The sequence below is a fragment of the Lucilia cuprina genome, chromosome 4 (genome assembly GCF_022045245.1).
Source record: "Lucilia cuprina isolate Lc7/37 chromosome 4, ASM2204524v1, whole genome shotgun sequence".
Taxonomy (NCBI): Eukaryota; Metazoa; Arthropoda; class Insecta; order Diptera; family Calliphoridae; genus Lucilia; species Lucilia cuprina.
Genome location: NC_060952.1, coordinates 47,413,053 through 47,426,852, shown reverse-complemented (window position 1 = coordinate 47,426,852; position 13,800 = coordinate 47,413,053). Strand labels below are relative to the sequence as shown.

Genomic DNA, 13,800 nt, shown 5'->3' with positions numbered 1-13,800 from the left:
TTCAAGATCTCGTCAAGCGCTTTCAGAAAATATAAAAATATAAATATAAATCTTTGTATTTGGGTGAAAAACAAAAAAATGGCACGAGTTTAAAAATTTTACATGTCGTAGGTACTCTACTTTGAGCCGCCACAGCTCCGTCCCTGGAGCATCTGCGGGGTTCATCTTCAAAACCTAAACTCGAATACTCCTTGGCTACGCTCACGCCAAATTTTATCCCGATCGGATCAGCCGTTTAGAAATGCCAGATTTATTTCCAAAAAATTTCTATTCTGCCCCACTGTGCACTGTAAATCAAAAATTTTGGGTTTATTTTGATCAAAGTAATCAATATTTAAACATATGTCGATATTTTTGAGTTATACCATAATTATATAGTTGCAAGCAGCCTGGACGTCATTGGTATATAAAAATATTGATACTACCATATTGAATGGTGTTTCTGCGAGGCATGTTTTGCAGTTGTACACTTTCACAATATATTGAAAACTTAAAATATTTAAAAGCTGATATCTAAAGGAATATATACAAGAAAATTTTCCCGAAAATTTTTGACCCTTGTATTATGAAAATGGACTTAAGTTCCAATATATTGAATTAGCGACAGAATAATGATATCAATAATATATCTTGGATCGTTTAAATACAGATTCATGTAAAAATACTATTTCAGATACTTCAAGGGGTCTATTAAATCCCAATATCAAATTTTGGTTTTATCTCTGGGAAAAAAATACTAAAAATTTTGCCAAAAATTGGCATTTTAATGATATTACAAAAAAATGGTATAAATCCCCGAAAATTGTAAACCAAATGGGCCAAAAATATGTCATTTCGGTTGATAGTAACTCTTTAAAACAATTTAAAGCATAAAAATCATTCGATTCTATTTTTTTTCGTATAAGTAATATGATTAAATATAAAATACAGGAAAAATTCGTATACTTTTGTGAGGCAATTTTATGGACTTTTAAAAAAAGCTAATTTAATTTAAGTAAATGTAAAACCTAAGAACTGTCTGGACAATATAGCAAATTAATTTATTTCTTTTTGCACACAAAATATATTATTAAATTTGTTTTTTTCATAGTTTACCTAAATTCGAATACTTATAAGCCTATTGAATATTTTCTTTTGTTTTACTACTTTTAATAGAAATGTATTCAAACAAACCTAAAGATTATCTTAAATAAATTACAAGAGCAAAGACTTTCATGCACTAAAAAATGCAAAATATGCGCTTGTGCACTAAAAAATATTTCCTTAAACGAAACAAGTGTGGTAATGTTTTTAAGTGACTTATGGACGTAAAAGTAGTTTTCTGAAGGATATTTTGAATAAGGGCTAAGGTGATAGACATGTGTATTGGAAAACAATTTTGTCATTCTGTTCCATTTAAAGCATACTATATTTAAAAAAGGAATTATCCCATTCGGAACTTTGTTTTCCAAAACATGGATTAAAATATGGCGATATGTAATTATTTACGAAAATCTGCAAATTCTGTAGGTGTATCTTTTTTGTTTTAATTTCTTGCGCTATGGTACATATTGTTCATTAGTAATCCATTTTTAAATAAAAAAATTATATAATTGTATAATGAACATTTTTAAATACCGTACGTGACAGATTTTTTTCCTGATTTTTTTAAGTTGTAAAATATATATTTTGGAAATATATCAAAAGGATATATACACGTTTAAGCAATTTATAGATGAAAATAAAAATCTGGAGTTATATGGCGACTAAGGTCAAATATGGACCGATCCTCATAAAATTCTGGGGTGTGATTTTAATTCATATAAAACTTAATTGTGCCAAATTTTATTTTATGAATGGAACTAGGGTCAAATGAGGTCCAATGGTTATGAAAATCGGCATAGAGGTTTAGGCTTATAAACATTTTTGAAGGGATAGTATTGTTATTAATAGAATTATGAGCTAAAAAGTAACATTTTCGGGTCCGTTTGTATGGCGACAAGGTGTAAAAATATATCGATTTCAAAAATTTTCAACAGTCTTCTTTGGTGCTACAAAAGATAAGATCATTTTTGTTGAATTATCTTCAAAAATGTAGAAGTTATAAGGGTTTTGTTTTTCCAGTCGTGGTTTACCTTTTCATGGAATTGCCCATATGTAAATAACCAATTTATTGTACAAATATATATAATACAAAGAAAATTTAGAATTATGCAAAATTTGCAATTAAAATGTTATAAATATGCAAAATATATGCAATTTAAAGTAAAATATACAATTTATGCATTTAACACATTTTATGCAATAATAACCAACAACAAATCGATGCCAATTCTTTGATTCGAAAAGAAAATTAGTTAAAAGTTATTTTGATTTACTGACTGTAAACATACATTTGCACAGAAATCCTTGTCCTGATAATTACATATCGCTCAAGACTGGCAAAATCCAATAATAGGGTTTTTTGAACTGAGGACTGAAAATCGTATGTCATACTAAAGTCTTTTATATAGATTTACCTATCATTTTCGGTGTAACATCGATTATGATGTTATAAAAGTTGAAATTTGAAGTTTCAAGTAAGTATTTTTCATCTCAAATATTAAGATCTATACATTTTTCTAAATAACGAAACTTGTTTACATTATTTACCACATACCTAAGTTGTATTTTACAAAATGCCAATTTACGAAATTAGATCCTAAATCTGTAGAACTTAGCGCCAACACATGATTTTAACAATCAACGAAATAAATTTTTTTATTAAAATCTTCGGTTTGAATGGGCTATAAATAATATAAGTTAATTGTACCTGATAGGACGGAATTTCTGCTGAACGCGAAGATCCATACAGAGAATCACGTAATGATTGTAAAGTAAAACGTTTAATGCTATTTATATTAGATCTCTCTATTATATCTCTTTGACTCTGGTTATCGAACGATTTTTGATTTGAAATGGTATTTAAATATTCCGTTTTACTGGATCGCATTTCAGCTACATCATCCTTTATTCCGATATCTTCTTGTTCAGAAATGTTGCTTCTTGTGGCAGCTATATCGACTTTAAGATGTGTAAAAAAAGTAAATAGTTAGTAAATTTGAAAGGAAGATGTAAGTTATATCAACAATTATGGTTTTAGTTTATAAAATTATCCATGATAGTTATATTATTTATATTGTATTATACTTACTTATGTTTTCACAGCCTTCGGTGTCCACTATTTGCTCATTTTGATAATCAGCCGTTTTCTTGCTATTTATTTCTGATATTTGTGTATGACTTCCTGCAGATCCTCGATCGCTCGGCTCAGCTAAACCACATCTGATTTCCATGCTTCTTATATCGATCTGTTTGAACTGAAATATATATGAAGATTTCATGTCAAGTGACCTAACTAATGTTTTCCTATTGGAATGAAATTAAATAGAAGTTTTTTTAACAAGATCGGTCAAAATTTTTCTTCGGAAGAAACATTCTCAAAAATGTTAAAGAAAATGTTTGCAATTTTTTTGAAAAATTAAATATTTTTACTGTTTGTCCAAGAAAAACTTACAACAAACTTAAAATATTATTGGACGCTAAATGGTATGTCAGTGGGATATCTATAACTGTTTTTTATACCCTTCACCTTCGTGAGAAGGGTATATATAAGTTTGTCATTCCGTTTGTAATTTCTATAATATAATTTTCCGACCCTATAAAGTATATATTCTGGATCCTTATAGATAGCGGAGTCGATTTAGCCATGTCCGTCTGTCTGTGTGTATGAAGTCGAGAGTTTAACGTGAACACCTGCCTTGACGGCCTAATTTCACGGTGGTTTTTTTCACCCACAGGATAGACTAGAGACGGTCTACCCGCGCCCCTGAATTCTTCATGAAGAACTCAGGTAGCAATTTTTGTACATGGCTGAGCCGGTCCATGTACAAGTACTTTGTTGAAGAACTCGAGCTATCTAATCTCTTGCCATAGTAGCCCCGTTGCGGAATGACAGGCAGCATGGGTTCAATCCCAATGCAAACCCCGACAAGGAAAAAGCAATCACTGGTCTAAAGTCAATAGAAGGGGGTGACGAGTCCCAACATCAGGTGAAATCAATCTTCCGGTAAACCGGAAGGTGACCACCCTTATGATGTCATGAAAGATTGCATTATTCAAAATGCAATCCCCATCATCTAATGACCCACTCCAGTGCATTCCTTAACCTCTTTAAGCCCGCGCAACCACACTACTGAGATGGCCCTGTTGGTTTGGCAACAGCACCTAGAGACATATTTGGTAGTCCGAAATACCCAACAAAATGGATCAGCCTCTTTTCCCCGGGATATTGCAATATCACCAAGGTGTAGCTTTCACCAAGGTAACATGCCCCCGGGGGGATGTCTGTGTGTATGTTGAAATCAGTTTTTTTTTAATAGACCCCAGATATCTGCGAAATCCGAATTTTCAATAATTCTATTGGAAATACGATCGAATAGAACGCTATTTAAAATCAGTCCAATTGGTCCATAAATAACGAAGATATGAGTAAAAATCCGAGACCACCTCTGAAAATTTCATGAAAAATTTACATTTTTCGTGCATGCTTATACAAAACAATAATAAACAAACAAAAACAAAACACAGTATCAAACGGTAAATTTTTGTTATTGTGGTTTCTTGTTTATAAACACAAATCAAAGAATGAATATGACGTTACGTTACGTTGCTATTTGCTAGAAACATGAAATTAAGTACGTAGAGCCCGGATTAGACGGGAACACATTAAAGGGGACTTTTTGGTACTTTTTCGTTCTACATAAGGTACTTTTTTGAATTATTTATAGTATTGAACCTAGAAACATGAAATTTAGAATGTAGGACCTTGACTAGATAAGAACCTATAAAAATGGACTTTTTGGTACTTTTTCGTTCCACAAAAGGTACTTTTTGAATTTTTTATAATATTGAACCTAACAACATGAAATTTGGAATGTAGGACCTTGACTAGATAAGAACCTTTAAAAAGACACTTTTTGGTGCTTTTTCGTTCTACTAAAGGTACTTTTTTGAATTTTCTATAATATTGAACCTAGAAACATGAAATTTAGAATGTAAGACATTGACTAGGTAAGAACCTATAAAAAGAGACTTTTTGGTACTTTTTCGTTCTACAAAAGATACTTTTTGAATTTTCTATAATATTGAACCTAGAAACATTAAATTAACATGTAGGGCATTGACTGGGTAAGAACCTATAAAGGGGGACTTTTTTAGTACTTTTTCCTTCTACAAAAGGTACTTTTTGAAATTTCTATAATATTGAACCTAGAAGCATGAAATTTAGCATGTTGTGCCTTGACTAGGTAAGAACTTGCAAACGAGACTTTTTGGTACTTTTTCTTACTACAAAAGGTACTTTTTGAATTTTCTACAATATTGAACCTAGAAACATGAAATTTAGCATGTGGAGTCTTGACTTGGTAAGTACCTACAAAAAGGGACTTTTTGGTACTTTAAAAGGTACTTTTTGAATTTTCTACAATATTGAACCTAGAAACATGAAATTAAATATGTAGAGCCCGGATTAGCCCAGAACACATAAAAGGAGACTTTTGGTACTCTTTCGTTCTTCAAAAGGTACTTTTTGAAATTTCTATAATATTGAACCTAGAAGCATGAAATTTAGCATGTTGGGCCTTGACTAGGTAAGAACTTGCGAAAAGAGATTTTTTGGTACTTTTTGAATTTTCTACAATATTGAACCTAGAAACATGATATTATGCATGTAGAGCCCGGATTAGTCCAGAATACATAAAAGGGTACCTTTTAAAATTTCTATAATATTGAACCTAAAAATATGAAGTTAAGCATGTGGAGCCCGGTTTAATTTAGATCGTATAAAATGGGCAACAATTGGTATTTTTTGTTTTTTGTAATAATATTTGTAATGACTGTTTTTTAACACATCATGGTGAAGGTATATAAGATTCGGCACAGAACTCTTACTTGTTAAGTAATGACAAGGTTTTTATATTTATAGCATATGTATGATTATGTATCGTGAAACACAAAGCGCACAATGATATTCAGCATACTCATACCAACTTCAACACAAATAAATATACGTATAGTCAGTATTTGGTTATGTCGTATATTCATACATTTTTCTTTCATATGCAACAGGTATGAAGAAAGCAATGTTACCATACTTACATATATCTTCTTTGCAAAATGAATATAAGTCAGGGTACGGATACCGATCGAATTCAATTCGCTCGCTAGCGAGTTTAATTCGAGCGATTTAAATATTTCCAGTCGAGTCGAAACGAGTTAATCGCGAGTTTTATAATTTTGTAAACACATACGCTACCCCCTGTCTGGTAGCATATGTTTTCCTATGGGACGGCTAATCAGACGCTTTCTACGGCTATTCGTGGAAAGCAAGTCCGGCTGGTTCTATGAACCTTATACTTGAATGTGTAACGTCCGTCTGAATCCACCAGCGTCTGTTCCCATATTGGGCGGCTGGTGGTCTGCGTCTGTTTCCCCTGTGGGGTCGGCAGTTTAACCTGGCTGTAGGTTAAAAATGGACAAACCATGGAAGAGAAGAAGGAAGCATGCCGCGCGTACCCGGTCAGGGGCTTCATAATCTCCGGGGACCCTACTTCCACAACAACGGTAATGGGCTGTGGAAAGTCGAATGCGACTGTCTGGGTACTAGTCAGGCGGCCACACCAGGTCAGGCTAGTACACCCAGGCAGGCTGAATTTAATAAATTTAAAACTTTTCGTAGTTGCTCATCAGGTGGCGAGGTACCTCTGGACTTCTCATCAAGTACCTCTAAAGCTGCTGCAGCCCAAACCGCTAAGGCGGTTAAAAACCGTCCTTCGGGAACTGATGATAAGTCGTCTCTTACATCAGCTTCCCAAGTGCCAATTGTACCTAATATAAAATATTAGGTACAATAGGGAATATGAATAGTATTCTAAATAGAAGGAGGACGAACTGGGAAGTTCAACATAACCTACTTTCCTCGTTTCTAATTTCTCTCCCTACTCTAGAAAGTACTGAGGACATTAACGCAGCATTTCACACCCTAACGGATGCTTTCCGTATGGCGACTACAACTGCCTGTTTACCTTCCATCAAGAGAGGAAAATCCAATCCCTCATGGTGGAACACTGAAATAGCAAACGCTAGAAAAGTATGTCGTAAACTGTTCAATGAGGCAAAAAGGACCAATAACTGGATACCCTATAAGACCTCAGTGAATCGTTTCAAAAACTTGACTAGAAATGCGAAGCGGAAGGCGTGGAGGGACTTCTGCACGAATGTTGAAGGTTCTTCCGAGACCAATCGGCTTCGCAAAATTCTGTCTACTTCACATGTTGTCCCGAGCTATATTCAAAAGCCCTGGACTATGTCCTGCAGAGAATCCTTGGAAGTTCTGCTGGACACTTACTTTCCGGGCTGTCAACGTCTGATCATTTAACGTCTGATACTTGCTCTATAGTCATTAATAGAGAGAGAATCCAATGGGCGCTTAATAGTTTTGACCATACAAATCTCCGGGTCCTGATGGTATTATACCTGCGGATCTTCAAAAGAACGAAGATCTTGTCATTCCATGGCTGCTATCTATCTATAAGGTCTTGGGGGACTATACATCCCTCATATGTGTATGAGATATAATGTAGTCTTTATTCCTAAAAGGGGAAAGACATCACATACGAAACCAAAGGACTACAGACCAATCAGTCTCGCGTCTTTTCTTCTCAAGACTCTTGAGAGAGTCATTGATGTACACCTGAGATTAACTATCCCTACGGAATTGATCTCCAAATCACAACATGCCTATTCCAAAGGCAAGTCTGTTGAAACGGCTCTACACTCGCTAGTGGGACATATAGAAAGTTCACTAGCGCACAAAGAGTACTCCCTTGTTGCTTTCCTGGATATTGAAGGTGCCTTTAACAATGTCGAACCTTATGCCATTATAGACGCACTTGATGGACTAGCGGTTGATCAGCAAACTCAGCAGCTTATAGTAAAAATTCTGAGTAATAGGGTCATAAGTGCAACGATGGGCGGAGTCAATGTCTGAAAACTTGGCAGTCGTGGCACACCACAGGGAGGAGTCCTATCTCCCCTACTCTGGAATGTGGCTATGAACTCCTTACTAAATGAACTAGATAAAAGGAGAATTAAGACTGTCGCTTATGCTGATGATGTCGCGGTAGTGGTAACTGGTAAATTCCTAGATACTATATCAAATTGCATGGAATCTGCTCTTAACTTGCTTAGCAAGTGGAGTGTTTGTGGCCTCAGTGTAAATCCACTGAAAACTGAACTGGTTCTTTTTACAAGGAAGTATAAGATTGAAAATTTCATGCTTCCGAAGTTAAATGAAATAAGGCTCAATCTCACTGATCATGCGAAATACCTTGGAGTAATCCTTGACAGTAAACTATCCTGGAATATGAATATCCAAAACAGGATAAATTAGACTAATATAGCTATTTACACCTGTAAGAGGGCAGTTGGTTCAAACTGGGGTGTCAACCCTAAAGGTTTCAACTGGATCTTCAAAGCAGTTGTTAAGCCCATTTTTTTATGGTATTATTGTTTGGTGGCAGGCATTGGAAATCGTTTCTCATTGTGCAGCCATTGAACGTACCTTACGAAATATTGCAATCCTAATCACGGGAGCAATGAGGACGACGCCAACGCCAACCATAATGAATTGGTTACCAGCTGACCTAATGGCGATTCAACTAGCCCTTAATTCTGCAATCAGACTAAACGCGTGTGGTTCGTGGTCGGGTAGTAGAGGTATAGGGCACTCACGAATAATTATACACATCGAATCTTTGCATCTTAATATAGACTATTGCGTTGCAAAACCTCACTTCGACAGACGCTTTCACATCCGAATTCCAAATAGGAATTCAGCACACGAGTCACACTCAACAGATGGTGTAACGAATGTTTTCACTGACGGCTCCAAGAGGAGTGGAAGAGTAGGTGGTGGCTTTCACATTGAAAGATATGGAATCAAATCCTCTTTTAGGTTACCTAATTATTGCAGTATTTTACAGGCAGAGATTTCTGCTATAAAGCGAGTCGCAAACTGGCTGAGGTATTATCAAATCAGATGGTTCGGTGAAACCACCTGTCTCAATTCGAGGTCAATTTGGCCTCTATATCACGCTCCCAGCTTGCTATTTAGCTTTCGCAGGGAACAGATTAGAATGCTGCTATCAGTCATAACGGGACACTGTACTATTGGTAATCATGCCAGAAGAATGGGTCTCGAATATAACGACTACTGTAGGAGTTGTAATAATGACGAAGAAGAGGAAACAATACCTCACCTTCTCTGCTATTGCCCGTCTTCCAATGAAAGCAGAGAACAATGTTTTGGCCTTGCTGCTTTATCTTGTCTGGATGAGCTATCTGGGATATGCCTGAAGAATATCCTAAACTTTGTGAATCAAACCGTTGGTTTAAATCTGGAAGTAGAGGGTAATAGTCAAGCGTGGCCCTACGACCACTAGGGTAACACCACGGGACCGCAATTAGGTGGACCCGTGTGAGCCACTCATCCTTGATTGATTGGCTGCCCTTCTTACCTAAACCTATGTACAGTGTCTCTCATAAGTATTTGAATTTAGGTATTCTATGGAAAGAAACCAAATTTAATAATATTTTTTGTTTGCAAAATAAATAAATACATCTGTTATATTAACTAGGCAGTCCTTAGGTTTCATATCACAAGTTTCATAATTTGAATAATCTTCATTTACATAAATTAATTAAGCTTTATTTAAAGGAAGTCCATAAAATTACCTCACAAAAGTATTCGAATTTTTCCCGTATTTCACATTTCATCATATTATACGAAACATAAAATTAGAATCAAATGGTTTTTTTTGCTTAAGATTGTTTAAGGGGTTACTATTCCCCTTAAACAATCTTAAGCAAAAAAAAAACCTCAGCCAGTTTGCGACTCGCTTTAAGCAAAAAAAACCATTTGATTCTAATTTTATGTTTCGTATAATATGATGAAATGTGAAATACGGGAAAAATTCGAATACTTTTGTGAACCGAAGGGACATATTTTTGGCCCACAATTTTGGGGCGATTTTACCATCTTTATAAGTAAAATCATTAAAATGGCGTATTTTGACCACATTTTCATTTATTTTTCCCCTTTTTTCCAGAGGTAAATTGTTTAAGGGGGATAGTAACCCCTTAAACAATCTTAAGCAAAAAAACCATTTGATTCTAATTTTATTTTGTGAACCGAAGGGACATATTTTTGGCCCACAATTTTGGGGCGATTTTACCATCTTTATAAGTAAAATCATTAAAATGGCGTATTTTGACCACATTTTCATTTATTTTTCCCCTTTTTTCCAGAGGTAAATTGTTTAAGGGGGATAGTAACCCCTTAAACAATCTTAAGCAAAAAAACCATTTGATTCTAATTTTATGTTTCGTATAATATGATGAAATGTGAAATACGGGAAAAATTCGAATACTTTTGTGAACCGAAGGGACATATTTTTGGCCCATTTGGCCCACAATTTTGGGGCGATTTTACCATCTTTATAAGTAAAATCATTAAAATGGCGTATTTTGACCACATTTTCATTTATTTTTCCCCATTTTTCCAGAGGTAAATCCAAAATTTAATATTGCGATTTATTTGACACCTTGATGTATCTAAAAGTAATATATTTTGTTGTAAGGATCTGTATTTAAACGTACCGTGATGAATTTTTGGGATCGTTCTTCTGTTTCTAATTGAATTATCTGGATCTTAAGCCTCTTTTCGTTCCACTGGGATCGATATTTTCCAGCAAAGTTGGCTAGTATATATTCATGTAGATATTAGCTCATATATATTTTCAATTTCCCCGATATTGTAGCGGAAAACAACTCCAAAACATGCCTTAACAAAACGTCATCCTCTACAGTAGATTTAAGTTTTTACTACTTATAATTTTCACGCTTATGTTGCCCATTACAATAACACTGTAGGTCAAAGATTCTGGGTTTATTTTTATCATCGTAAATAATATTTAACCAGATATCAATATTTTGGAATTAGACCATAATGATATGGAAACATTCAGCCTGTAATCCAATGGTTATAAAAAGAATGATTCTACTATATTGAATGGCGTTTCTTCGAGGCATGTTTTGGAGTTGTATACTTCTACAATATACTGAAAACTTAAAATGTATAATAGCTAATATCTAAAAGAATACATACCAGACAATTTCCCCGAAAATGTTTTAGCCCAGTATTATAAAAATGGACTAACCCCTTAAATAATTTTAAGCAAAAAAAAAAAAAAATATTTGATTCTAATTCAAATCAAAAATGAATGAAATGATGTGTAAAAAATAAAAGTTGTTGATTTTATGAATATAAATTTTATTGTATAGAAATTATAAGTAACAAAAAATTTGTATTGTTCCAATTTAAAATCAGTTATTTTGGAATACAGAAAAGATTTTGGAAAATTACTTATCTACGAACAATTGGTAACTTATTAAATGGATGATTAGAAATACATGATTTGCGAAAATGCGAACTATGACCCACTGTAACTCAGTAAGTTCTTAATTTATATTATTGAAACAATTTCTCTAATCTATTATTCAATAGGATTAACATTGGATTTTGAAAGACATCTGTTTCAAAAGTTAGTTCTCTTGATACGAAATTCATCATATATAAATTAGGGTGTCCGTGGATACCTTTTTTGAAGGAATACTTCTCCAAACGATGAGCTTTAATGTACTAAATACGAAATGCGATTGAAAATCTTGATCTCAGTACAATAAGTTTAAAACATTTTTCTGCAATCTTTTTGAAACAGATCTCTAAAATTCCGTAAATTGGAAAAATTAGTTAAATATTATTGTTATATTTTACGACAATTTTAACACCCAAGTATTTTTATAAAAAGCGAAAATAGTATGCTTCTCCAACTCAATAAAAATCGTCTTACAGAACGTCTTAGACTTTTCACTATACCATTATATTACCAACAAAAAAATTTTCCGTCTTTTACTATGACATATTCGGCAAATCTGACAGACCTGCATATGATGCTATTACAAATATTTAGATTAAGTGATGTCCTTTTGTCAGCGGGAGAGTTTTCGACATATTCGATTTATATTTTACCCAGCTTCCAAAAATCTTTGTTTTTCTCTATTTATCTATTTCCTTCCATGTCCCGGTATATTCAAAGTTTATTTTTCTCGAATTGTGAAGAAAAATAAAAATATTATTTCTATATTGTATGCATTAAAATTGTTTAAATGTTTATGATTCTTGTTTTATACAAGATGATACAGATATATAGTTATGAACAGTCGATATTTCCATAACAAATAAGAAGCAAATTAGGTTAATTTTGAATTTTGGGACAAAAAGTAAGTGGGATGAAAATGTAAGACGACTGACAAAATAAACACCCATAAAACATTTGAATTTTAAATATAAATCAATGAAATTTGGTGTATGATATAATGTTAGACTTAAGACAAAGTCAGTTAAAAATTTTCGAAATACCCTTTTACACCTAGCCAACATATGTACAACCAAACTCAGAATATATTGCTCGTAGTTATGTTAATTATACCTGACACCACTTCACTATATTGGGTTTGTGCTGATGTTTGTAACATACAATGATATTCGTCCTATACCCACCTTAAAGTATACCAATCGGCTTAGAATCATTTTCTGAATCGATTATGCTAAGTCCGTCAAACCTTGCAAACCTTGTGCGCAATGTACAGGTCGCAATTTTCAAGATAATTGGATGAAATTTGGCATACCATGGATGAAGCGTACCCCCCCGAATAGGGCCTTTGGGCTCATAATTAAGTTAAATGTTCTATTGTGTCAACAAAAGTCAGCAAAATTTAGTTTTATAGAACTTTTAATGACATTACCGATTTTTGTAATGATGGGGACTCATTTGACCCTAGCCCCCATACAAACTCCCTTCAGAAAATGACTTGAAGGTCAAAATTCACCTAAAAACACTAATAACACTTTTAAATTCTACAACATTTATAAGGAAAGACACATATTTCCTCCTATTCCTCTTTGAGCCTTCTTGTAAAAAATCTCTTTTTTTTGCCAAAAATAAGTAAAAATATTTCCGAATAAAGTTAAAAAACAAACCATCCTCATTTTTAACATACTAACTGGTGTAGGGTATCATATGGTCGGCTATGCCCGACTATACATTCATACTTGTTTTAATCAGAGCTGTAAAATAATGATTAATAATCGTAATTATTATTAATTAGATTATTTTTATTAAATAGGTAAAATTAATGATTAATTATCGATTATTTTATTTTTTTTTAATTAATCATTGATTAAGATTAAAAATATTCTAAAAATAATCAGGGATTAATTGGAATTAATGAAAATAAAAAAAAATCAAAATTAATCAAAAAATTAGTTGATTATTTTTAAGGATTAATTTTGATTATTTTACATATTTTTATACAATTTCCTCCCAAGAAAAACTCTAAGAAAAATTTAATTATTTTTCCGTCAATCAGCTAAAAATTACAGATTTTTTGAGACCCATTTCGAAAAGATTGCAATAATTTTTTGTAATATCTTGTACTGAGATCAAGATTTTCAATCGAAATAAACTTGATAAATATATTGTTTTCAATAAAACAGCCATAAATTGAAAAAAGTTTTCCATTACACGGAATATAAAAACATAGAGAATTGTATCAAATTTTTATTTTTAGATTAATTTTAATCGTAATCTATCTATCTAT

The 13,800-nt window shown here is 33.1% G+C and overlaps 1 protein-coding gene across 1 annotated transcript in view; it reads right to left on the bottom strand.

The window, feature by feature from the left end:
- The window catches only part of LOC111686300, a 42,979-nt gene that overhangs the window by 8,738 nt on the left and 20,441 nt on the right, over positions 1-13,800 (bottom strand). The window contains exons 8-9 of the mRNA XM_023448656.2: positions 3,173-3,338; positions 2,792-3,042 (exon numbers count right to left, since the gene is read on the bottom strand). Of these exons, the coding sequence (XP_023304424.2) occupies positions 2,792-3,042; positions 3,173-3,338 (417 nt within the window). The remainder of the gene's footprint in view (positions 1-2,791; positions 3,043-3,172; positions 3,339-13,800) is intronic.